At 40.9% G+C, this 27,969-nt stretch overlaps 1 protein-coding gene across 2 annotated transcripts in view; it reads left to right on the forward strand.

Annotated features, from left to right (window-relative positions):
- The first annotated feature begins 3,346 nt into the window (after window positions 1-3,346).
- The window catches only part of LOC100597440 (histone H4), a 28,524-nt gene continuing 3,901 nt past the window's right edge, over window positions 3,347-27,969 (forward strand). Inside the window, exons 1-2 of one of the 2 annotated variants that reach the window (XM_030804723.1) lie at window positions 3,347-4,570; window positions 5,469-5,539. In XM_030804723.1, the coding sequence (XP_030660583.1) occupies window positions 3,418-3,729 (312 nt within the window). In that variant the 5' untranslated portion in view covers window positions 3,347-3,417 and the 3' untranslated portion in view covers window positions 3,730-4,570; window positions 5,469-5,539. Of the gene's footprint in view, window positions 4,571-5,468; window positions 6,284-27,969 lie in introns of those variants that run through there. The other variant, XM_030804722.1, reaches the window with a different exon arrangement.

Below are 27,969 nucleotides of genomic sequence, written 5' to 3' on the forward strand. Positions count from 1 at the left end.
ACCAATGACAGGCAGGCTCCGCTCCCAACTAGCGCTCTGGAAGAGAGACCGCCTCCTCCAGCTCTCTCCAATCAGTAGAACAATCTCCGAATCTTCATTTACATAGCCGCTCACATAAATATCGAGGCCAGCCCGCTCCGTGTGTGGCGACCCAGATGAATTTAGCGGTTACGGGTTTTCCACGACCACGCTCGCTCCCAAGCAAATAAACTAGTAGGAAATAAGAAAACATGGTTGGAAACAGAAAACAATCCAGAAGAAGAGCTACAGGAGTTGTCCGTAGACGTTGCTATGCTAAGTGGATGTTCTCATAGAATACACCATACTAGTCAGGTAGGTTTCTGTCTCCGCAGCCGGTGCTGCTTAGGCGAAACAACAGCCTCTCCGCGGAATTCTGCCTGCCCAGGACAGGGTCCGTGGGCTGTTTCTTATACAAGCGCCTTGCCTCCAGCTAGCTACCCAACAGTGTAGGGACCACACTGGTCTCCCCGCAGGCTCCTGCGACTCACAGCCAGTCGTTCACTTCTGAGTCTTTGAAGCTAGAGTGATGACCAGACGTGAATGCTTCCTGTGCTGACTGACGGGAGGAACAAGCTCGCCTAGCCAAAATATCTTTTGTCTTTGAGGCTATGGGCCTGCAAAGAGCCACTAGGTTTTATTGGAGAGGCCAAAGTCTTGGCCTTGGCTTGCTCCCCGCAAGCCATGTTTTAATTAAAAATTACTTTCTCCTAATTCATCGAGGTCATTTCATTTTTACCTGAACATTTTTAGTGACACAGTTAACACCGATACGTGATGTAATGTTGAACGCTTGCTTTTTAAAATAAACATTGTATGTGGATTCATTTACATTTAAAGTAAAACAAATTTACCTTCTCACTATCCGAATAAAGATTTGACTTCATTGAAATAACATTTTCAAATATTTATCTATATGTCATTACTGCCTAGAACAATGATGAACCCATACTGGGGACTCAATAAATGTCGTCAGAGCTATTGTCATGGTTTAGGCGGTCTTTCTGGAGCCAGTCCGCCTCAGCCTAAATCCTGGCTTTACCACTGAGCAGTGACCTTTGATAAGTTATTTGACTCCTGTACCTGTATCAAAGTGTTTTGAAAATTAAATACGTTAGTAAGCATCCAGTAACTCTTAGACATACCAAATAAATGGGCATGCAAATCTCTGATGCAGTTTTTAACGAGATCTTCCTGGAATGAGTTCTGTAAACTAGCTTAAATTTTTGCCTGTATCTTGGGGAATTTTCAAGAGTTTTTAAAAGTATTACTATTTTAGACACGATTTTTTTCTTTTATTCCTATAAGCAAGAGATTTCTTTTTTTTTTTTTTTTTTTTTTTTTTTTTTTGAGACGGAGTCTCGCTCTGTCGCCCAGGCTGGAGTGCAGTGGCGCAATCTCGGCTCACTGCAAGCTCCGCCTCCTGGGTTCAGGCCATTCTCCTGCCTCAGCCTCTCTGAATAGCTGAGACTACAGGCGCCCGCCACCATGCCCGGCTGATTTTTTGTATTTTTAGTAGAGACGGAGTTTCACCGTGGTCTCGATCTCCTGACCTCGTGATCCGCCCGCCTCGGCCTCCCAAAGTGCTGGGATTACAAGCGTGAGCCACCGCGCCCGGCCTTAAGCAAGAGATTTCTAATTTGAAAATGTTCTAACCTTGATTTCTTAGAAAGTAAGTCAACCTGTTTTACCTTTACCATTACAATAATTCTTTTTTGTTTGTTTGGTTTTTTTTTTGTTTTTTTTTTTTGAGACGGAGTCTCGCTCTGTCGCCCAGGCTGGAGTGCAGTGGCACGATCTCGGCTCACTGCAGGCTCCGTCTCCCGGGTTCACGCCATTCTCCTGCCTCAGCCTCCCGAGTAGCTGGGACTACAGTCACCCGCCACCACGCCCGGCTAATTTTTATGTATTTTTAGTAGAGATGGGGTTTCACCCTGTGAGCCAGGATGGTCTCGATCTCCTGACCTCGTAATCCTCCCTCCTCGGCCTCACAGAGTGCTGGGATTACAGGCGTGAGCCACCGCGCCCGGCCCCATTACAATAATTCTTATCTCTTCAAGATCTGATAGACTTTTCCTCTTCCCTCTGAGTCAAGTATTAAAATCATGGAGAGAAGTTCGACCATTCAGGACTTTTTCCAGCCATTCAAGACAGTGTTCCAACTCTTTTATCTTTAACAAAAAGTAAAAGAAAAATAAATACCTTTTGGGTTATGAAGATGGGCAAGGATTGAAACAAATGTAAACTATAAGCATTTATAAATATAACAAAATTTTACCATAAAGCCTTCCTGCTGTAAAGGCTTATCTTCAAGACCAGGGACAAAGAAGCCCCACTTACTAAAATTCATTGCTCAGAATCCTAATTAAGTACCTGGGAAAGACTTATGAATCATCCTCTAAATAACAGCTGCTTTTTTACACAGTAAAACCTTTAGAGAAGACAGGGTCCTGACACCTTCGAAGAGCGGTAACCTTACAGAAACTTTCGTTTTTGTTCAGGGATTCTCTTGAGAAAGGAAGGGATTCAGAACCTCCTGAGGCGATTTGCAGTAGAAATCATTATTCAAAGTCATGATTGTGGCATCCATTATTTTACAAGAACTTGAATTTTTAAGTGGAAAATGTGAGATGAGAACCTGAGATTTGAATAACATAAGACATTTACAATATTTCAACTAAATAACCACAGGAAGTTACTTGGTTGAAAAGCACACAGGCTCTTGCAGGGCAGGAAAACCTGCAAATTGCGCAGAAGCAGCTGAAAGGGGAATGGGGGGGGTCGGGGGAGGTGGGGGTGGAGTGGGGGTGGAGTGTAGGTGGGGGACGGGAAGCTGGACTTTCTTTTTTCAATTGAAAGTATTTTAATTATCTGCAGGGCCATAAAAGAAAAAAAGTCCTCTCCCCCTACTATGTCTTCAAAAGACCCACGTGTGAAAAATTTTAAGTAATTGCTTTGAAATCTCTGATGTAAAGCTTTTCAGGTTTTTATTGAGTTTCATAGTAAGTCAGGAATTCCGTTTGAAAAAACAGGAGGGAGGGACAGAACAAGGAACGTGCATAGGATCTGGCCTACTTTTATTTAAGCGCTGAGAAAAGGCAATATAAATTCTTTTAGCTGATACTGTTTTAACTTTAAAATGTATTACCATGAACCTTTCTCCAAATATCAGAAAAAGTTTTCCCAAAAGAGCAAACAACAAAAAAATCAGGCTGGTTTCGCTGCCTGCTTCCTGGACTTAACAACTATAGCTTGTCTCCAGAGGTGGGGCCTAGAGCTCCGCCCACTTTTTTGATGTTTTCAAACAGGTCCGCATCGAGAGAATATAAACCCTGGTCTGTGACTGGAAATCACACTGAGCAGCCCGATTTTCTGCTGAGTAGGAGCTGTGCCTTCAGAATGTCTGGGCGAGGTAAAGGTGGCAAGGGGCTGGGTAAGGGAGGCGCCAAGCGCCACCGGAAGGTGCTGCGGGATAATATCCAAGGCATTACAAAGCCTGCGATCCGCCGTCTCGCCCGACGTGGGGGCGTCAAGCGCATTTCTGGTCTCATCTACGAGGAGACCCGGGGAGTCCTCAAAGTCTTCCTGGAAAACGTGATCCGCGACGCGGTGACTTACACGGAGCACGCCAAGCGCAAGACCGTCACGGCCATGGATGTGGTGTACGCGCTGAAACGCCAGGGTCGCACCCTCTATGGTTTTGGCGGCTGAGCTATCCCCACAGCTTTTCTACAGACTCCAAAAGGCCCTTTTCAGGGCCCCCAAACTGTCACAGAAAGAGCTGTTAACACTTCCTAGATAACGGGTAAATATCAGCCCTTTGATGCCGCCTTCCGGATACCGGGAATGGGACATTCGGCGGCCCGAGCATCTGCTCGGGATTAGGCTTGGCGGGCGCGGGGAGTCCGCCTGTACTTAGAAACGACCCTGGAGGTGCCGCGCAACGCAGTAGTGACCTCCCAGACTGCGGATTTTGTTTAGAAGAGTGCTTCTCCAAAGCCCCAGTGTTAGAACTGGTCATGGGCTTCTAAGCGGCCGAGTCGTTGGCCCATAAGCACGTATCGGATGGCTTCCATGTAAATCAGGGCTTAGGTGACTTCCTGCCGGCCTTCAGGGGTGAGCGTCACGCGTCATAGGGCGGTTCGTGCGTGTGCAGGGCCTGCTAGGTCGCAGGAAATGGGAGGTCGCAGCACGCCGCTACCTGCAAGCCCGAAAGCTGAATGCAGCCCTAGTGTGGCGCGTTGTAGTGTACTATTTTACTTCATCGCTGACGTTGTGAGTGAAGGGTGACCAAGCTCAGATGCTGAGATTAAGGCGGCCGGGCGAAACTCGCGGCACCCTGCGGTTCTCGTAGCCAGCTGCGTAAAGTTGCCTACGCCGAGCGCGTGGCGTCCTGCTCGGCCACCTGGCGCCGGGCGTGGAGTTGGCAGGCAGGCAGTGGCGGTCACGCCGGCATGAAAGGCCAGATCGCCTGCAGGTCGCCAAGTTGCCGGGAATCCTCCGCTCCGGGCAGTGTCATGCCCACCACAAATGACCCTATCGCAGCCGGGAGGTAAGCCCTGGCTTCCGAGTAAAGGCCCTGTTGAGAGCAGCCTTGGGGGTCTAGAAGGGAAACGGGCGGCGGGTTAGATTCTAATAAGTTCAGTGAGAATGTAAGAGACAGCTGTGGGATTACCAAGCCGCGTGGTCCTACCCAGTACTCCCGGGGTGTAGTGAGGGTTTTGGAGAAAGGTGGGGCTGGTGCTACCAGTTAAGCACACTTTCCAGTAGGCGAGGGTAGGGGGCTGAAGACCTGGTGATCAGCCTGCGTGCAGGCCGTAGGGGTCGCCCCGGCCTCCGGTAAAGCTCAGCCTAACAGCCTGGCTCTACTCCTGGCTCTGTCCTTCCTAACTTCTCATTAGGCTTAGCACCCCAGGATGCGGTGTGATCCATGCCGCGTTAAGTAATCTGCCCCTTCTCTACCTTTTCTTTTTTCTTTTTTCCTTTCTCTTCGAGACCGAGTCTAGCTCTGCCCCCGAGGCTGGAGTGCAGTAGCACGATCTCGGCTCACTGCAGCCTCCGCCTTCCGGGTTCAAGCGATTCACCTGCCTCAGCCTCCCGAGTGGCTGGGATTACAGGCCTGCGCCACCACGCCCGGCTAATTTTTGTATTTTTTTTAGTAGATACGGGGTTTCGCCGTGTTGGCCAGGCTGGTCTTGAACTCCTGGCCTCAAGTGATTCACCCGTCTCCGCCTCCCAAAATGCTGGGATTTCAGGCGTGAGCCACCACGCTTGGTCTTGCTCTAGCTTTTCTAAACATGGAGAAGTCATTTAGCTTCCTTGGTGTGGTGGGCTGAAGTCATTATAAGTTTCCCAGCCCCAGGGGTTAAAGAACTGGAGTCAAGATTTGAACCCAGCTGGCAAAGGATTCCGCACCGCTTGATCTTGACATTTGCCGCCTCTTCTGCCAGGAAGGCTCCCCCGTTCCTTTTTGCTGACATGTCACTTGTAAGTACTTTCTCCTACTCCATAAAGACTTCAAGTGAGTACACAATACTGGTGTTAGTTTAATTTCTAGAACAGTGAGACACTCGCAGAAGTTCAATTTTCTTTAATGCAAGTGAAAAATTGAGTTACTTAAAAGAAATAGAGTCTGGCATACTTTTATGCCCTTAATATTTGTTGCATGACCAAATGCGTGATTTTGGGTTTCACATAAATTAAGGATGAAAGTTAGGGCCCCGATGGAGGATAGAAATACTGTAGATATTTGTATGACAATTAAAACTCTTAAGTATTTAATTTATATGGAATTGTTTAAATATTTTATGGTTTTGGGTTTTGGTTTGTTTTTTTTTTGTAGTGGTCTCAATTCTTTGATCAGAATAGAACTTATATTTTCCCTTGTAGCATAGTTATTTTTTTTGTTTGCGTTTTGTTCTTTATAAAATATAACCTAATTATCCAAACCCAGGAAATATTTATTTTTGTCTGTGACTGTGAGTCCTATGTTATAGTAAGTACCCAGTCCTGACAGTAATCATGTCTTCCAAACCAAAACTGGGTCACATGGTTCAATAACTGAACAGAATATCTCAAACTGAAAATGACCAAGATTTTCTGAAGTTTACTATTAACAATAAAATTGCTTACTGAAAATGTTAAAGAACTTGACTTAAAACTGTAATGCCTCACTTAAAATGTGAATGAGTGGGGCGGGGTGGGGGTGGCTATAATCCCAGCACTTTGGGAAGGATGAGGCAGTAGGATTGCTGGAGGCCAGGAGTTTGAGACCAGCATGGCCAACATAGTGAGACCCCATCTCTACATAAAATAAGAATTATAAAATGTTTAAAGTGAATGGAATGCATTGAAATTTGATCCTGTAGCAAAGTCATCCCTTTTGAATTTTGAACATTTATTTAGTGCCTCTTTTCCAAGCATATTTTGATTCAGAGATAAATGAGCAAGTTACTGCCATCAAGAAGCTCCTGTTTTTCTAGGAGACAAAGGGGAAAGACGTGTAGTTCTACACATGTGGTTTGCTCTAACAGAGTGGTATAAATCAAATACTATTGGTATGCAAAAGGACAAATTTTGTCAGCCAAGTGTATGGGTATCTTCAAAGAGCACAGGTGCCATCTGTTCTGAGCTAATGACCCATTGAAGAAGAAGGCCACACCAAATTTGGGGAAAAAGCAACAAATGCCAGAGTATTTTCCAGGCAGGGTATATTTGGAGAATCTCCTAATGTTGTATATTTAATCTGTCCTTTGTCCAAGAATAATGCAATGAACTAGGCAACTAGTTGAATAAAAATTGAAACCAAGTTCAAACAAGCCCATTGAAAAACGGGCAAAAGACTGGAAAAACATGGCTGATAAGCGTAAGAAGAGATGTTCAGCTTGATTAGTCATCAAGAAACTACAAAATGAGACCACACTGACTCTGGGCATGTTGGCTCATGCCTGTAATCCCAGCACTTTGGGAGGCCGAAGTGGGCAAATCACTTGGACAGGAATTCGAAACCAGCCTGGGCCACATGGTGAAACCCTGTTTCTACTAAAAATACAAAAAGTTAGCTGGGCATGGTGGTACACACCTGTAATCCCTGTTACTCGGGGGCTGAGGCACGAGAATCACTTGAACCCTGGAGAGAGAGGTTGCAGTGAGCCGAGATCAGCCACTGCGCTCAAGACTCTCTCAAAAAAAAAAAAAGACCACAATGAAATACAACTTTGGACTCAGTAGATTGACAAAAATTAACAAATGTTACACAGAATCTCATATTGCTGTTAGGAGTATAAATTGTTTCAATTATTTTTGAAACTAAGGGTTTGCATTATCTTGTGAAGTTTAAGATAGATTCACATATATGGTCAAGCAGCAATTCCACCTCTGGGTATTTACCTAAAGGAAATGATAGCATGAATGCCTCAGGAGGCATGGTCATTAAAGTTCTTAGTAGAACTGCTCACAATAGCAACAACAAACCAAATGCCCATTGACAAGAGAGTGGACGAATAAATTATGGTGAAATATTTTGCAGTCAAAATTAACAGATAAATCCAATATGACTTAACAGTGGTTTACAGCGAATGTTTTGTTTCTCTGCTGACACATCAGTACTTGTGTCTTCATATGTTCAGCATTTTTATTCTGAACTTACATGTGGTTGAAGGTCATCTGTGGGAGTCAGAAACTAAATTGAGCATGCTGCCTCCAGAGAGAATTAGCATTTGCTTGTTTTTTTGGGTCACATACTGCTATGGACTGGGGCCACTTTAGCCCTGTTTTGAGTATCCTAGGCTATTAGAAGAGTCAAGTTTTACTTCTTACAGCTTATTCCCAAGGCTTATTCTCCAGTGTATCCCTAGATTTATTTTTTAAATTTTTTTTTCCAAGATTCAAGGGATACACATGCAGGTTTGTTACATGAGTATTTGCATAATGCTGAGGTTCAGGCTTCTGATGACCCCATCACCCAAGTAGCAAACATAGTACCCAATAGGTAGTTTTTTAGTTTTTCAACCCTTGCCCCACTCCCTCCCTTCCCATGAATCCCCAGTGGTAGAAATGCTTGTTCCCCAGTGCCATAAAGAAACAGCACTTGAACATAAATTTAATTTCTTCAGCAAGGCCATTTTTACTTTCTGCAGAAAGGGTACACTCGCTAGCAGTTTTGTCACGAGAGTACACAACAAAGGAGTCAGGGTCATTTATAACCTGATGGGTCCACACTACTGCTGTGTCCAATTTCCACTGGCTGGAACGGGACCTCACATTCTGTATTTGTCCCGACTGGCTAGCAACTCAGAACTTTTTAAAAGGCAAAGGCAGAGGAGAACAAAGGAAGGAAGTAACTTGTGGAATGCTGAGAAAGGTAAAAACACCTTCAAATAAGGAAGAGGAACAGGCTATGACCTAATGCTTGCTTGGACCAGTATAAGCATGCCAGGGCAAATATTTAGGCTAAATTGTGGGAGATAAGAGAGTAAAGTACATTGATTTCTTTATTACAGCTAGCAGATATTTAAGAATGTTAGCACAGGTCTTTGAATAAATTTTGCTTCTAAGGAAAGTTACTATTTATTCCTAATTAGATGGGGAAGAAAGTCTTTGAAGAGGAACCTCTACTTTTTTTAACACCAGTGTCTATTGTTCCTATCTTTGTGTCCATGTGTACACAATGTTGAGTTCCGACTTACAAGTGAGGACATGCAGTATTTGTTTTTCTGTTTCTGCATTGATTTGATTAGGCTAATGGCCTCCAGCTTGCATCCACGTTGCTGCAAAGGACGTGATTTCATTCTTTTTAATGGCTGTATAGTATTCCGTGGTGTATACGTACCACATTTTCTTTATCCAGTCCACCATTGATGGGCACCTGGGTTGATTCCATGCCTTTGCTATTGTGAATGGTGTTATGGTAAACATACGAGTGCAGGTGTCTTTTTGGTAGAACGATTTATTTTCCTCTGAGTATACACCCAGTATGGGATTGCTGGGTCAAATGGTAATTCCATTTTTAGCTCTTTGAGAAATCTCCAAACAGCTTTCCACATAGGCTGAACTAATTTGCATTCCCAACAACAGTGTGTAACTGTCCCCGTTTCTCAACCGTGGAAGGGTTATTCAGATAGTGTTTGCCAGACTGCTGGAAGTGTATTTCACTAACTATAGTTTGATTCGTATGTCTTCCCTGACTTGTCTGTAAATTCCTTGAAAGAAGGAACTTCTGACCTAAAATTTTAAATAAAACTTATTAAAGTTTTAGGGAAATTTGGCTGGCTGCAGTAGCTCATGCCTGTAATCTCAGCACTTTGGGAGGCCAAGGCGGGAGGATTGCTTGAGTCCAGAAGTTCAAGAACAGCATGGGCAACATAGTGAGACCCCCATCTCAAAAATAAAAAATAAAATACAGTTTTGGGGAAAATTTTTTATATATTTAGATACTATGGCAACGTTTTAATAAAATAAACTGAGTTGCTTTTCATATATTTCTGTTTTCTAAAAATTACGCACTATGATAATTACCTGTTCCTGCCCTGGAGATGATGTTTGGTTATATTTTCAGGTTCTTTCACCATTTTTATTTTTGTCTGTTTGGACTTACAACTTTTATCTGTGTTAAATCTGGTAATTTATACTTCCCTTTAAAGCCATATATTTTATCAAAAAATTATTAGAGAAAATTTATACTCACATGGCACTTTCTAATAATAAAAACTCCTTAAAAAAACTCATGTCTGTCACCCTGCTCATTTCCTTTTTTTTATTTTTTTGAGACGGAGTTTCCCTATTGTCACCCAGGCTAGATGCAGTGGCGCGATCTCAGCTCACTGCAATCTCCACCTCCTGGGTTCAAGCTATTCTCCTGCCTCAGCCTCCTGAGTAGCTGGGATTACAGGCGCCCACCACCATGCCCGGCTAATTTTTGTACTTTTAGTAGAGACGAGGTTTCGCCATGTTGGCCAGGCTGGTCTCCAACTCCTGACCTCAGGTGATCTGCCCACCTATTGAGTGCTGGGATACAGGCATGACCCACCGCGCCCGGCCCACCTTGCTCATTCTAATTTTGTTTTATCTTTTCTTCTGATTAAATTTTTTCAGAAATTTGTCTGTTAGTTTCTTCAAGAAATTATCAACTTATCCTTTTAGAAATGTTTAATAATTTTTATTGTTATTTCTTATATTCTAATATTTTTTAATTTTTATGGTTTTCTTTTGCATTTCTTCTTTTTTCCTCAGTTCATTTTAGATTCTTTGTTTTTAAAATAACACCATTGGTCTGGCGTGGTGGCTCCGCTTGAAATCCCAGCATTCTGAGTTTGAGATGGGTGGATCGCTTGAGCCCAGGAGTTCGAGACTAGCTTGGGCAACATGACGAAACTCTGTCTCTACCAAAAAAATACAAAAATTAGCAGGACATGGTGGCATGTGCCTGTAGTCCCAGTTACTTGGGAGGCTGAGGTAGGACAATCACTGGAGCCTGGGAGGTCAAGGCGGCAGTGAGCCACTGCACTCTAGCCTGGGTGACAAGGCAAGACCCTGTCTCAAAAACAGATTAATTAATTAAATAACACCATAATTTATGGCTGTGTATTTATTTATAGCTTTAGCCACATATAAACTCTTAAAATGTTACAGTGTATTTTATTACTTCCTAAGTAATCTATGATTTTATTTTTACTTCATCTTAACTCACTTATTGAAGAGGTTAATATTTTAGGTAGTTGAAATGTTTTCCTGTTTTAATTATCTATATTAATTTCTATATAAATTTGGACTAAAGAATGTGACCTGAGCAATTCATTTTGGATATTACTGAAGTTCTATTTGTGACCAATATTTGAAACTATTTCATGGTTCCTGAACAAGAAAGCATGGTATATACTTCAAAATATAACATTCAACTTAGAGCTGTACTCAATGTTATTAATTGTATTTTGAAAGTAAAAACTAATCATTGGTTTTTGTCTACCTGATATATATGTGCCTGATAGTATCTTGTTGTCCCCTGCTATGTTTTTGTTTCTGTCAATGTATCATATTTTAAATCATAGTTATTTTATAAAATGTGATTGTGAGTTATTTAAACCATGCCTTCTTTAGAGGTTGTACCTTTTATCAATGTGAATAACTCTTTTTGTCCCTTGGATATCAATTAAATTGAATTCTAATTTTTTTTTTAACCTTACCTCAGGTGCTGTTTGGCTCCTGCAACCAGATACACTGATGATCTAGTTAAAATGTTTATCTCCCCCAAATTTTAAGAACTTTATTTGGATTATTTGGAATAATGTATAAAATATCTATATAGATTATTGTATAATTCAAGGGAAAGCAAATTATCAGAACAATTTCATGTCATACAAAAATAGCATCAGAAAAATATCTTAAATTATATGACATATTCTATTGATTCATCCACAAATTTATAAGTCCTTACCACCTTTCATTATATTGGTACTAGGCATTATAGTAGTGCTAGGCGTTATAGTAATGCTGGGGTACAAGCAAGAATAAAACAAACTAAGTTCCTTATTTCAGGGATCTTACAGTATAGGTCAGTGGTTCTTAGCATTTTTTTTTATCATGAATTCCTTTGAAAATCTGGTAAAATAATCCCACACCATTATTCCCCACTGCACATACCACCAAATGTTTTAGACGTATTTTCAATTGATTCATGGGCCTCAAGAAAACTTGGTTGGTGTGCAGTTTGGTGTATTATGGGTAAGACTGGACCTGGTGTTAGAAAATCTGCATTTGAGGCTTTGTTCTGACAGTGTCTAGTGTAAACATGGGCAGACCACTTAAACCTCTCTTTAGTCCTCTCTGTAGAGTGATGATAATACCATCTAATTAGCAGGATTGTTGTTTTATTCAATGAGACAGCATATGTAAAGAACTTAGTAAAATAAAAAGCAACATGTTTATAATGGTCTAAGTTATCTTCTTCATGCTTTATTTATGATTAGTGAAAAGATTAAATTCAAATCTCTTTTTGTGTCATTACTTTTTATGCAATGAATACAGATATAGTTCTTCCACTTCCTTGTGTCAAGATTTACTAGTGAAACTGACATTTTTTCCTTTGGTATAGTCAGATTGAGTATTAAGTTTATCTTTCATGTCTATCATTATTCTAAGTTAGCTGAACATTGACTACTATCTTCTATTTTTCAAGGTCTGTGAATAGTTAGAGCCACATTACAAAGTCAGTACAAGATGTAACTTACTCATGCAACCAAAGGTCAAACCAGGACTATTAAGGGTATCACTGGAGTTACAGCAACTTGATACAGTTGTGGCAAATGGAAAACCAAGAGTTTGCAATGTGGTTTGGAGGTCCTTAGTAAAATTCCCAAGTGTGACAGATGTGTCCTTGACATTTCTCTCTTTCTGTACCTATTCGTTTCCATCCTTCAAGCACCCAACACTTTCACACTTTGTATTGGTCTGTTCTCATGCTGTTAAAGACATACCCAAGATGGGGTAATTTATAAAGAAAAGATGTTTAATCGACTCACAGTTCCACATAGCTGGGAAACCTCACAATCATGGTGGAAGGTGAAGAAGGAGCAAAGTCACATCTTACATGGCAGCAGGCAAAGAGAGCTTGTGCAGGGGAACTCTCATTTATAAAACCATCAAATCTCTTAAGACTTATTCACTACCACAAGAACAGTATGGGAGAAACCGCCCCATGATTAAATTATCTCCCCGTGGCCTCAACCTTAACATGTGGGGATTATTACAATTCAAGATGAGATTTGGGTGGGGACACAGCCAAACCATATCATTCCACCCCGGCCCCTCCCAAATCTCATGTCCTTACATTTCAAAGCCAATCATGCCTTCCCAACAGTCCCCAAAGTCTTAACTGATTTCAGCATTAACTCAAAAGTCCACAGTCCAAAGTCTTATCTGAGACAAGGCAATTTCCTTCCATCTATGAGCCTGTAAAATCAAAAGCAAGTTAGTTACTTCCTAGATACAATGAGGGTACAGGCATTGGGTAAATATACCCATTCCATGGGATACATTGTCCAAAACAAAAGGGCTACAGGCCTCATGCAAGTCCAAAACCCAGCGGGTGGTCAAATCTTAAAACTCCAAAATGATCTCCTTTGACTCCATGTCTCACATCCAGGTCATGTCGATGCAAAGGTGGGTTCCCATGGTCTTGGGCAACTCTGCCCCTGTGGCTTTGCAGGGTACAGCCCCCTTCATGGCTGCTTTCCCATCTAGTGTTTTTGAGTGTCTGCAGCTTTTTCAGGTGTGGGGTGCAAGCTATTGGTGGATCTATCATTCTAGGGTCTGGAGGAAGGCGGCCCTCTTCTCACAGGTCCACTAGGTAGTGCCCCAGTGGGGACTCTGGGGGCTCCCACCCCACATTTCCCTTCTATACTGCCCTAGCAGAGGTTCTCCATGAGCGCTCCACTACTGCAGCATGCCTTTCCCTGGACATCCAGGCATTTCCATACATCCACTGAAAACTAGGCAGAGGTTCCCAAACCTCAATTCTTCTGTGCACCCGTAGGCCCAACACCACATGTAAGCCTCCAAGACTTGGGGCTTGCACCCTCTGAAGCAATGGCCTGAGCTGTATGTTGGCCCCTTTTAGCCACGGCTGGGACGCAGGGCACTAAGCCCTGAGAAAGGACAAAGCAGCAAGGCTCAGGGTCCAGCCCACAAAATCACTTTTTCCTCCTAGGCCTCCAGGCCTGTGATGGGAGAGGCTGCCTGAAGACCTCTGACATGCCCTGGAAACATTTCCCCCATTGTCTTGGTGATTAACATTTGGCTCCTGATTGCTTATGAAAATTTCTGCAGCTGGCTTGAATTTCTTCTTAGAAAATGGGTTTTTCTTTTCCATCACATTGTCAGGCTGCAAATTTTCTACTTTTATGCTCTGCTTCCTTTTGAAACATAAGTTCCAGTTACAAACCATATCTTTGTGAATACATAAAACTGAATGCTTTTAACAGGATTCAAATAATCTCTCGAATGCTTTGCTGCTTAGAAATTTCTTCACTAGAAACCCTAAATCATCTCTCAAGTTCAGAGTTCCACAGATCTCTAGGGCAGGGGCAAAGTGCCAACAGTCTCTTTGCTAAAGCATAACAAGAGTCACCTTTGCTCCAGTTCCCAACAAGTTCCTCATCTCCATCTGAGACCACCTCAGCCTGGACTTTATCGTCCATATCACTATCAGCATTTTGGCCAAAGCTATTCAACAAGTCTCTAGGAGGTTCCAAACTTTTCCACATCTTTCTATCTTATTCTGAGCCCTCCAAACTGTTCCAACCTCTGCCTGTTACCTAATTCCAAAGTCGCTTCCACATTTTCGGGTATCCTTATGCAGCACCCCACTCCCAGTACCAATTTACCGTATTAGTCCGTTCTCACACTGCTAATAAAGACATACTCAACACTGGGTAATTTGCAAAGGAAAGAGGTTTAATTGACTCACTGTTCCATATAGCTGTAGGGGGGGCTTACAATTATGACGGAAGGTGAAGGAGGAGCAAAGTCACATCTTAATGGCAGCAGGCAAAGAGAGTTGTGCAGGGAAACTACCATTTATACAACCATTAGATCTCTTGAGACTTACTCACTACCATGAGAACAGTATGGGGGAAACTGCCCCCATGATTCAATTATCTCCAACTGGCCCTGCCCCTGATACATGGGGATTATTACCATTCAAGGTGAGATTTGGGTGGGGACACAGAAAAACCATATCACACTTCCTTCTGACAACTCAAAGCCTCTCATTACGCACTTTATTTTAAATGTAGATTCTATGTTTTTCCTATCATTCCTTTGCAACATTTACAAGCTGATGTTTTAATTACCCATAAGTAGTTTGTGTTCGTTTTTTTGAGATGGAGTCTAGCTCTGTCACCCAGGCTGGAGTGCAGTGGTGCGATCTCGGCTGTCTGCAAACTCCACCTCCCAGGTTCAAACAATTCTCTGCCTCAGCCTCCCAAGTAGCTGGGACTACAGGCGCCCACCACCATGCCCCGCTAATTTTTGTATTTTTAGTAGAGTCAGGGTTTCACCATCTTGGCCATGCTGGTCTGGAACTCCTGACCTCGTTATTCACCCGCCTGGGGCTCCCAAAGTGCTGGGACTTTGGGAGTACAGGCTTGAACCACCACACCTAGCCCACCCAATAAGTAGTTTTTTAATAACTGGCATTGAATTAATCATGATTATGATAATTGTCTGATAATAAATTTATTCATTATGAAATCTAAAATCCTATGTACATATTTTTGTAATTATAAAATAATGTACCAATAAATTCCTCCCTACAAACTCAATCAAATCATAATATCCCAAAATACAAACAGCACTCTTACAATCTTAAAAGTTATAATAGTGTGCTATGCTTTTAATATTTGTCTCTTCCAAAACTCTTGTTGAAATTTAATAACTCCATAACTGTAAGAAATAAATTCCTAGGCCAGGTGCAGCGGCTCATGCCTGTAATCCCAGCAGTTTGGGACGCCTAGACGGGCGGATCACCTGAGGTCAGGAGTTCGAGACAAGCCTGGCCAACATGGTGAAACCCCATCTCTACTAAAAATATAAAAATTAGCTGGGCGTGGTGGCAGGTGCCTGTAATCCTAACTACTTGGGAGGCTGAGGCAGGAGAATCGCTTGAATCTGGGAGGTGGAGGTTGCAGTGAGCTGAGATTGTGCCATTGCACCCTAGCCTGGGTGACAGAGTGAGAGTGAGACTTTGTCTCATAAAAAAAAAAAAAAAATTCCTTTCTTTATAAATCACCCAGTTTCAGTTATTCTGTTATAATCAACAGAGAACAGACCAAGACATAATGCATATCAGTAAGTTTTCCACAATATTTATTGTGCTGTCTTACATTTTAAAATGGGATTTGTGAAATTTGATGAAAAGCAAATTGTCTTAGAGATAAATTATTATTAATCTTGTAATTTGAAAAACCAATGAATTAGCTGCTCTACATATACGAAAAGGAAATACTTAATGTTTTTCAATTAAGTACCTACATTTTTGTGTTGTCTTTATTCATTGTCATCATCATTGGCTCTGAACTCTTGTTTACCCTTTGAAGAATAAGATGAAGAAACTGGGGAAGGTGCTTCCTGAGTTCAGCCTTTTTATAAAACAATTTCGTTACAATTGTATTTCTAAGCAACTTAAGTGGTTTTGTATTTTTCATTTAATCTGGTGGTCTTTATCTTTTAATAAGAGAATTCAGTTCGTTCACATTTAAAAACTGCAAATATGATTTTTCCTTCCTTCTTACTTTGTGTTTTTCTATTGTTTCTTTTGCTTTTATTTATTTTTTGAGACAGGGTCTCACTCTGTCGTCCAGGCTTGAATGCAGTGGCACCATCATGGCTCATTGCAGCCTCGACTTTCTGGGCTCAGGTGATTCTCTCACCTCAGCCTCCTGAGTGGATGGGACTACAGGCGCGTCCCACCATGCCGGCTAATTTTTTGTATATTTTTGTAGAGACAGGGTTTCGCCATGTTGCCCAGGCTGGTCTCGAACTCCTGGGCTCAAGCAATCTGCCCACCTCGATCTCCCAAAGTGCTGATATTACAGGCATGAGCCACCACACCTCGCCTTATTGTTAAAGTTTTTTCAGGATACTATTTGTAACGAAAACTGCTAGTGATCCCTTCATTGTCCATTCTCTCCTTTGTTCTCAGTATCAGAACCTAAGTTCCACTGAGAGTGGTAAAGCACTCAGTGGGAAATATGGGTTTTCCAGTCCAACTGCAAACTCCTTGCAGAGGGTAACACAGATGAGAGAAGCTTTGTGCTTCAGTCTTCCTCCTTTTTCCTGCTTGGAATATGGAAGTAATAATGGCCATATAGCATTCATAAGATGACACTGAAGATGGAAACTGAATATTAATGATACCCGAACAAAAAAGATAAAAGGAAACTGGACATTGATGAAATCATGAGGCCACTGCATCAGTCTTAGGTAGTCTACCTTCAGATATATTGTACATGAGGGAAGAGTAAACTTTTATGTTTAAGCCCCTGTTATTTCAGCTCTCTGTTACTAATTTCCCCAAAGTGATACCAAAATGGTAGAATATGTATTCCTCTTTTTTTCTTGGTTAATTTAGAAGCAATACTGTATTTTTCTATTTCATTGGTTGTTACATTCTCTTTCGCAGCATGCAGTCAAACTACATTTCTTTGCTCTTTTATGAAATACCAGTTCTTGTACATCCAGCCACATCACTACTTCTCCCACCTCAGAAAGTAGAGACTTCCAGAATATTTACTTCCCCACCTTCCATCTTTACTCTCAAGTTGACATCTTTTCATCACTTCCGTTTCCTTTCTCTGTATCCCCTGTCAACTTCCAAGATTTAGGGAGATTAGCACTTCAATTCTAGACTGTTATTATGATTTCTCTTGCCGAGTACCTCTATTATTTCAAGCATCTTTATTTAGCATTTACATTACGAATTCCCAGTCACTATATCATTATCTACTCAGACTTAATTATATATACAACAGATGAATCATTGCTCACTATTTGTTCTCTTCATCTTCTCTGATTTTGAAGTCTGTGTTCTGATTTATTTTTCGATTGAATAGTCCTTTTAAAAGAGTTTTCCTTAGATGAGTTATGTGGGTAATAGAAGCTGTGGGGGTGCACGGCAACTTACTCAAGCTTATGTACATGACATTTGAGGTTGGGGCATGGAAAAATACCGAGGCACTGTGTGTATGTTCTTTGTGCATGAGAATGAAACTCCTTGACCCTGAAAACAGGACAGGGAGTGGAGTCCGTGGTGTGATAAGGAATACTGAAAACAGCCTGCTGAGAGTGCAGTTTGAGCGCTTTTACAAGGCCACAGGTGTCTCACGACCCCACCTCAAAAAAGCCATCTAGTGGATGTTTGTGGTTTAACAAGCCCTTTCAATAAATCCTTGGCGGACGGATGCTGGGGAGGACTCTCTCAAAAGAGCTGCCCCCGCCCCCGCCCCGCCCCCCCCCCCCAACTCAGCTGGAGTTGTCTGAGAAGTTGGCGTTCACTGCAAGCTATAAGGTCTGCAGAAGCTAAGAAATTTTGCACGCTATGACTATCTTTTCGTCATGCTATCTGTTAAATGCTATCTTAATGATATTTCAGTCTCTTTTTTTTTTCTCAGAAGTCTAGTGTTCCATGGTACTGTAGATTCTGAGGTCAGCTAAGAGTCCCATGCTAAGAGAATATTTGAAATGTGCTCAGCACAAGGAAATGGTAAATGCTTGAGGTGATGCATATTCTAATTTCCCTGAGTTTATCATTACACATTGTTTCTTTTTATTTTTTGTTTTATCACGATGTTATTTGTGACAAACACTGCTTGTGATGCCCTCCATTTTCTCTTTTGTTCTCAATATGAAAATCTGAACACGCATGTATCAAAACATCATATGTACCCCCTAAATATGTACAATTATTATGTATCAGTAAAGATTTAAACATAAAGGAAGAGTATGATAACAAACAAACAAGACCTCCCATGATAGTTCTTTGGCCTTTATCTTACTGATTCCATGTCTCTGGAGAACCCTAATGCAACCTTCTAACACTTCATCATGTTATACATGTTTTATTATGTATTAAGAGCACAGTAGTTTGCATTTTCCATTTCCTTTGAACCTATATACAAAGGTACGTGGATAAGGAAAATATATCTCTAGGTAACCTTAATCTGTACAAATATTTTTCCCCATTGTCTTTTTCCTGTTATCCTCCAAATATATTCATATCCCATCTTCTTCTTCTTTTTTTTTTTTTTTTTTTTTGAGACGAAGTCTCACACTGTCACCTGGGCTGGAGTGCAGGGGCACGTTCTTGGCTCACTGTAACCTCCGCCTCCTGGGTTCAAGCAATTCTCCTGCCTCAGCCTTCCGAGTAGCTGGGACTTCAGGCACCCGCCACCACGCTAATTTTTTGTATTTTTAGTAGAGACGGGGTGTCATCATGTTGGCCATGCTGGTCTCGAACTCCTGACCTCGTGATCCGCCCACCTCGGCCTCCCAAAGTGCTGGAATTCCAGGCATGAGCCATCACGCCTGGCCCCCATCTTCTTTTCCCTCAATCTGACCTCCCCAAAACTTACTCTTGTTTCTCACTAGTGCTTCTTACTGCCAGATGCTCTGAAGCACATTGTATTCATTGCCTCCACTTCCAGTCACACTCACTACTGAAACAAATTTAAAAATCTTCCACACTTATAGCATACTGAAATTACTCTAAGGTTATCAATGACCTAATTTTAAAAACCCAATTTTGTAGCTTATTTTCTCATTACAAAAGGAGTGGTTATTTAATGGGGGAAATGGCAAAATATATAGAAAAAGCACACACAAAAAAACAAATCTTAAAAGCCTCCTAAATACAGCACTCAGAGGTCACCACTTATGAGCATATAATATATGCTAATAATGTTAGCATATATTATATGCAAATATATTCACATGGAATGGTATATTTGTTTATATTTGGGAGAATTTTCAAACATATTTATATGCAATGGATAATCAGAATAATAGTATACATATTATTTAAAATTTTTCTTTTTAACTTATCAACATCTCAAGAATATTTCCATGTCAAAAAATACGTTTCCACAATGTAACTTTTATTAAACATCATATAAATACACCATGACTTATTTAACCAATTTCTTATTGTTTGACATTTTGTTTGTCTCCTTTTGAGAGCTATTGTGAATTATGCAAATGTTATTGTATATACATCACTGTGAACCTCTGTGATTATTTACTTAGATATATACCCACAGGTAGAATATCTACATCAAGGGAAATGCATGGCTTTTGAAATGTGGGCCTAACTTGCCGTTCTGAAGTTCTGCAGTTAATGTATTGAAATCTCCATTTCTTCAATCTTGAATGGTATCATAGTTTTAAAACTACCATTTTTATCTGAAAAATGATATTTTGCTTTTTCATCTGAAAAAATGAAAAATAATATGGCTCAATAGTTATTTGTTGAATGAATGATTATAAAAAGATTGATCACTCATTCATATAATATACATAAGTCATTTAGATTTTCTTTTTTAAGAATTGTCAAGCCAGGCACGGTGGCTCATGCCTATAATCCCAGCATTTTGGGAGGCCGAGGCGGGCAGATCGCTTGAGGTCAGGAGTTCGAGACCAGACTGGCCAATATGGTGAAACCCCGTCTCTCCCAAAAATATAAAAAATTAGCCAGGTGTGGTGGTGGGTGCCTGTAGTCCCAGCTACTCAGGAGGCTGAGGCAGGAGAATCGCTTGAACCTGGGAGGTGGAGGTTGCAGTGGGCTGAGATCGCGCCACTGTACTCCAGCCTGGGTGACACAGCGATACTCCATCTCAAAAATAAAAATAAAAATAAAAATAAAGAATTGTCAGTTTCTGTTCTTTACCATCTTATTTTCAATACAAATGTTAGTCTTTGAAAATTTGCTTTAAAGAATCATTTTATATATTATGACTACAAACTGGCATGTCATATTTTTCAGATATATTTTCCCAATTTCTCCTGACACTTTATTTTAGTTTTTGAACTAACAGAAACTTGAAAATACTTATTAAATGACTTGAAGTTTTCCTGGTAAATAAAAGGAGCATTTAAAAAATTACATAGGTTTTAACATAAAAGTTATAAAATCTGAAACATGATATTGGGTTATGTGAACATAGTAAAGCAAATATTGATTAACGTTTTGAACTTACACTTCAGTAATAATATTTACTAGCAGGGTATGTGCCTTTGATTAGTGTGGGAGTAAGTAAGGTTTTTGAGCATTTAATCTCTAGAAACAAATAAAGGGAAAGGTAGAACATTTTCGGGGGGTCAAAACAAAGTCTCACTTTTTCATTTGGCCAGGTAATCTTGAAGAAAGATAGAGTATATGTGACCGAGAGGCAGAGAATGGAATGTTTCTATTTGCCTCTCCATAGCATGTTGCACGGGTAGCAATTTTTTCTAAACACGTTTGGATTCTCTTAGCTCTGTTTGTAAGCACTCTTCTTTGCTCTGTTTGCTTGCTCACCCCTTAAAATTGCCAGTGCTTATTTGTAAGGGATTTCATTCATCTTCTCTGCATCTGGTTTTATCTGGTTTAACTGGGTAATAAAATTCACAAATGCACCTTCTTTTTACAAAGATTTTTTGCTTTGTTTTGTTTTTTGTTTTGCTTTGAGACAGGGTCTCGCTCTGTCGCCCAGGCTGGAGTGCAGTGGCACAATCTCCACTCAACGCAACCTCTGCCTCCCGGGTTCAATCAATTTTCATGTCTCAGCCTCCTGAGTAGCTGAGACTACAGGCGAGCGCCACCACACTCGGCTTATTTTTGTATTTTTTGTAGAGACAGGGTTTCACCATGTTGATCAGGCTAGTCTCGAACTCCTGACCTCAAGTGATTCGCCTGCCTTGGCCTCCCAAAGTGCTGGGACTACAGGCGTGAGCCACTGCACCCAGCCTCAAAGTTTTTTTTTATTGATAGACAATTGTACACACGTTTATGTGGTACATGTGATCTGTTGGTACATGCATAGAATGTGTAATGATCACATCAAGGTATTTGGCATATCTATCACCTCAAACATTTGTTATTTCTTTGTGTTTGGAACATTTCAAATCTTCACTGCTAGCTGTTTTGAAATATACAATACACTGTTGTTAACTATAGTCATCCTATTGTGCTAATCAAACATTAGAACTTATTCCTTCTATCTAACTGTATGCTTCTATATCATTCTACTCTCTACCTCCATGAGACCAACCTTCTTTTTTTTTTTTTTTTTTTTTGAGATGGAGTCTCACTCTGTTGCCCAGGCTGGAGTGCAGTGGCGCGATCTCGGCTCACTGCAAGCTCTGCCTCCTGGGTTCAAGTGATTCTCCTGCCTCAGCCTCCCAGGTAGCTGGGATTACACCCGGGTAGCTGGGGTGCACAACACCACACCCTGCTAATTTTTTTTTTTTTTTTTTTTTTTTTTCGTAGAGACGGGGTTTCACCATGTTGGCCAGGCTGGTCTCAAACTCCTGACCTCAGGTGATCCACCCACCTCAGCCTCCCAAAGTGCTGGGATTACAGGTGTGAGCCACCATGCCCGGCTGAGACCAACTTTTTTTCTTTCTTTTTTTTGAGACAGAGTCTCGCTGTCTCCCAAGCTGGAGTGCAGTGGCGTGATCTTGGCTCACTGCAAGCTCCACGCCCCTGGGTTCATGCCATTCTCCTGCCTCAGCCTCCCGAGTAGCTGGGACTACAGGCGCCCGCCACCACATCCGGCTAATTTTTTTGTATTTTTTTTTTTTTAGTAGAGACGGGGTTTCACCGTGTTCGCCAGGATGGTCTCGATCTCCTGACCTCGTGATCTGCCCGCCTCAGCCTCCCAAAGTGCTGGGATTACAGGCTTAAGCCACCGTGCCCGGCCAACTTTTTTTTTTTTTAACTCCCATATGTCCTTATGAAATGCACCTTCTTTCTAAATTAATTATCTTTTTCCTCCAAACTGTTCCTTATAACTATACATGATGTTTTCTATTACAAATATTTATAGAGATTTATAGATGCTGAACAAACAAATCCCAAACTTTCAGAGGCTTAATGCAATACAGGTTAATTTCTCACTAAAATAACAGTTCAATGAAGGTGGGTATTTGTAGTCAGAAAATAGTGTTCCTTCTGGATTTGATTCAAGTGTGCTTAGTTGTTTTAATCAAGTGAAGCTATAAGAATATGATGAGTGTTCTCTAACACTGATCTATCTTCTACCTGGAACCACAGGTATGCCACCACACCCAGCTATTTACAGGAAATCTTAAAAGATGTCACACATGCTGAAGTCAGTGGCGGTGTGGTGTGTGGCCATACAGTGGTGTTCAGGTAACTACACTAATGCCATAAAAGCTTCACGCAGTCTGGGATAAGGGTGCTCAATACATCATAGTTTTGTTCTTTATAGAAGATATATTCTCATGAAACAAAATCAACATTTGCTTATAATTAGAGGCTTACAGAAAAAAAGTAAACCAGCAGACATGATAAGAGTTCTATGACTGCTCTCCAATTTATTAAATTTGTATTCCTCTAGGGAATTCAACCCTACCATTCCCAACATATCCAAGTATTTATTCTAAGTACAAATCTCAAGTGCTGCCTTAGAGGATTCGGAAAAGAAGATGGGGCAATAGTTTCTTCAATGCATTATTATTTACCATAATCATACAGATTATATATGACAAACATTTTCTTATATCCTAGTGAAACAAATAATAGGCCTCAGGGTCTGTGCAATTACATATAGTAAAAACAAGTATTTGCAAAACTGTTTTATAAGTGTAACACTAGAAATAAGGAAAAGAATACGGGTATAAAAAACCAGGAAGAGTACTTTTTTAAGAGGAGTTAGGAAATTTATACCAGAATTTATGCACTACACCTCTGACCTAGTCTGTAATAGAGGGAAGGGAGAAATGGTGCCAGGGGCATAGGAAATGACTATACCACTGTTAAGGAATTTAGATTTTCATCTGAACGAATGTGAAGTTATTTAAGAATAATCAGAGGAGTTGTATAAACCAAATTTCTGCTTTAGAAAGACCACTTTGGCTGAGCGCAGTGGCTCATGCCTGTAATCTGAGCATTTGGGGAGGCGAAGATGGGCAGATCACTTGAGGTCGGGAGTTCAAGACCAGCCTGGCCAACATGGTGAAACCCCATGTCCACTAAAAAAAATACAAAAATTAGCTGGGCGTGGTGGCGTGCGCCTGTAATCCCAGCTACTCAGGAGGCTGAGGCAGGAGAATTGCTTGAACCCAGAGGGCGGAAGTTGCAGTGAGCCGGGATCGTGGCACTGCACTTCCGCCTGGGTGATAGAGCAACACTCCGTCTCAAAAAAAAAAAAAAAGGAAAACAGCTAGGAATGGCGGCATGCATCCGAGTCCCAGCTACTCTGGAGACTGAGGACAGAGGGTCACTTGAGCCCCGGAGTCCAAGTCTAGCCTGAGCAGCAAAGTGAGATCTCATTTCAAGAATAAGGAAAACAGAAAAATGAATTAATTTATAGAAAGAATAATGAAAGATAAGAAAAATAAAAGATCAATAAAATAAAAACCTTAAGAAAACAAACAAAAAAACTTAAAAAAAATAGGAGAACCAAAGCCAAAAGCAGACTTTTTGTAAACAATAATAAATTAGAAAAATGTCTGCTAAGAGTAATTTTATTTTATATATTATTTATTTATTTATTTATTTATTTATTTTTGAGATGGAGTCTCACTCTGTTACCCATGCTGCAGTGCAATGGCGCCATCTCAGCTCACTGCAACCTCTGCCTCCCGGGTTCAAACTATCCTCGTGCCTCAGCCACCCATGCAGCTGGGATAACAGGTATGTGCAACCACACCCGGCTAATTGGTTTTCTTTTTCTTTTTTTTTCTTTTTTTTTTTGTATTTTTAGTAGAGACAGAGTTTCACATGTTGGCCAGGCTGGTCTCAAACTCCTGACCTCAAGTGATCTGCTCACCCTGGCCTCCCAAAATGCTGGGATTACAGGCGTGACCACCGTGCCCGGCCTGCTAAGAATAATTTTAAACAGCACACATAAATAAAGAATATAAAAACAATTTAAGAAAACGCTATGAGTGACTACAAGCTAAGTTTTTTATAATCAATAGCTAATTGCATTTACCAGCATTTTTAACTGACATCTGATTCACAGTTGTTTCTTGCATCCTGTTCCCTCTCCTGGACTCACTTGACATCTTTCTGAACCAGGGCCCTTTAGTATTTCTTTCAGCAAGAATGTGTGGGTTGCAAACTTTCTTTATCTTTTTATGTTTGAAAATGTCTATATTTGGTCTCTATTTTTTAATGATAGTTTAGCTATTTATGAAATTCTAGATTGAGGGAAATTTTCTCTTAGCACTTTGGAACTATTTAATTATGGCAGCTGTTATTGTAGCATGAAAAAGTAGCATGCTTTCCATCAGACTCTCAGTCTTTGAGGTGTTTTGCCTCTGGAACACTTAGAGATATGTGGGTTTGGCCAGGCATAGTGGCTGACACCTGTAATCCAGCACTTTGGGATGCCGAGGCTGGTGGATCATGAGGTCAGGAGTTCAAAACCAGCCTGGCCAACATAGTGGAACTCCGTCTCTACTAAAAATACAAAAAAATTAGCCACGAGTGGTGGCAGGTACCTGTAATCCCAGCTACTCAGGAGGCTGAGGCAGAGAATTGCTTGAACCCGGGAGGCAGAGGTTGCAATGAGCCGAGATCACACCACTGCACTCCAGCCTGGGCAACAGAGCGAGACTACATCTCAAAAAAAAAAAAAAAAAGATATGTGGGTTTCGATTTAGGAAAATTCTCAGCCACTTTCTTTTTAAATATTGCTTGTTTTTAATTTTCTTCATTTTTTACTTCTGGAACTCATAAAATACTAACATAACAAAACAATAATTATTAACACTAAAATAGTATATATAAGTATACTTACAGTTAATATTTTCTGAGTGCTTACTCTTTTTAAAGGGTGATTCACAAAAATTCTATGAAACAGGTACTGTGTTTCCGCCTGTTTTACAGATGAGAAAGCTAAGAACACTGGCTGGTAAGTAAAACTAGCTAGCATCATACTGTCACTAAACAATGGATTCAAGATTTAAATTATTATAACGTAGCTCCAGGGTCTGCACTATTAACCCCTTACCAAAGTACCTGGGTCAATCGCTCATGACCCAGCCACTTGGTTTTGCATCTTCTCTCTCTCTATGGCATTCTGGGTTGGGGCTCCATATACTCTTTAATTTTACTGTGTCTCTGATTACTTAAAGATTGTGTCCACATGACTGACTGAGCTTCTCAGCTCCATTCCAGGCTTAAATTGATAGCTTATATTTAATGCTCTGTGGGCTATTGTGCACCTAGCAAAGGTTGTCATGGCCCTGGTCCTGGTATGGAGGCTGCCAGTCTTCTGTCTTCCCACTCTAAGCAGCAGCTTGACACAGGCCACCTTTCCCAGCAGGGATTATAATTTGTTTTAAGCCATTGCTTCTGAGGTGAGAGGGCCCCCATTTAAGTTCCTAGTTTCTCCCCAGATGGTAGGCGTTAATGGATCATGTTACCTGCCCACCCACCACACCGCACCCTAAAATTTGAGTTTCTGGATCTTCAGTCTGTTTCTAGCAGGAAGGCTCATTCTCTCCTCATTCATTATTTATCCTAAAATGAGTTTATTCAAATTAATGCATTAATTTACCACCTAGCTAAAGATGATGATCGAATTTATGTTTCTTACCTAAACCTCTTTTGAAAGCATCAGACCCGTGTTTTCAATTACCAACATTTTCTGGCTATTTGGTTTTTAGCTCTTTGTAAATTGTTGTTTAGCTTTACTTTTATTTTTTATTTTTTGTTAGGAGTCTTGGAGATTAGTGGGAATATGTGAACTCAACACACTTTCATAAGAAATTCTCCATTTAATCTTAGTGTTTCTTTTTGTAATTTTTTTTTTGAGACGAGTCTCACTCTGTCTCCCAGGCTGGAGTGCAGTGGCGCAGCCTCGACTCACTGCAAGCTCCACCTCCCGGGTTCACGCCATTCTCCTGCCTCAGCCTCCCGAGTAGCTGGGACTACAGGCGCCCACCACCACACCCGGCTAATTTTTTGTATTTTTAGTAGAGACAGGGTTTCACCGTGTCAGCCAGGATGGTCTTGATCTCCTGACCTCGTGATCTGCCCGCCTCGGCCTCCCAAAGTGCTAGGATTACAGGCGTGAGCCACCACACCCGGCCTCTTTTTGTAATTTAATCTTGATTTTTTAAATCAAAATAAAACATGTATTTAGTCTTAAAAATCCAATTGTTTTACAAAGTGTATAGTGAATGACAGAAATTTTTGCTGCACCTATCCCTACACCCAGTTTCTGCTCTCCAAATATCAACTAGCTTTTTCTTCTGGTAATTATCGCTATATTTCTAAATAACATGTAATAACTGCTACATCTAAACTTTTTAGTTTTGGGTTTCATTTATAAACTTCCTACCACAAAGGAGGAAAAATTACCTGTCTTACATATCCCTCCCTTCTACCTACTCATGAACTTTTCCAACCCCCATCCGTCAAGTCTATTTCAAAGTTTTTGGTTAAATCAGTATTCAAGTATCTATATTAACTACTGAATATTATTCTTAACTGAGCCATATATTTTATGATTAAATTTCTTGTAAAAATTTTTGTTTTCCCTGGAGTTAAAAATTATCGATCACGGTTGATCCTTTAAATTCCCCCTATAGAAGTGAAAAATGTTTAATTTTTTTCTGAAGCCTTCTGGTTCAGTCTGTATGGGTTGGTCTCTAGATCTTTGAGAACTTGCATGTCTGAAATAATTTTTATTCTCCTCTTACAATTGACTGATACTTTGAGCATAAAACATCATTTTTCCTTTGAATTTGAAAACATTTTTCTATTGTCTGCTAGTGTGTTAGTCCATTTGCATTACTATAAAGCAATACTTGAGACTGGGTAATTTATAAAGAAAAGAGGTTTCATTGCCTCACGGTTTCGCAGACTGTACAGGAAGCATAGCATTGGTGTCTGCTTCTGGTGAGGCCCTCAAGAAACTTTCAATCATGGCAGAAGGCAAAGGGAAGCAAGCACATCACAGGGGGAGAGAGAGAGCAAGAGAGACAGGGAAAGTGCCACACCCTTTTAAACAACCAGATTTTACCTGAATTCATTACTGCAGGGAGGGCACCAAGCTATTCATGAGGGATCCACCCACATGACCCAAACATCTCCCACCAGGCCCCACCTCCAACATTGGGGATTACAATTCAACATGAGATTTGGAGGGGATAAAGGTCTAAACCATATCAGCTAGTTTCCATCAAGCTATTGAGAAATTTAAAGACATTCTGATTTCTAATCCC

This window comes from Nomascus leucogenys, chromosome 23 (genome assembly GCF_006542625.1).
Source record: "Nomascus leucogenys isolate Asia chromosome 23, Asia_NLE_v1, whole genome shotgun sequence".
NCBI classification, from domain to species: Eukaryota; Metazoa; Chordata; class Mammalia; order Primates; family Hylobatidae; genus Nomascus; species Nomascus leucogenys.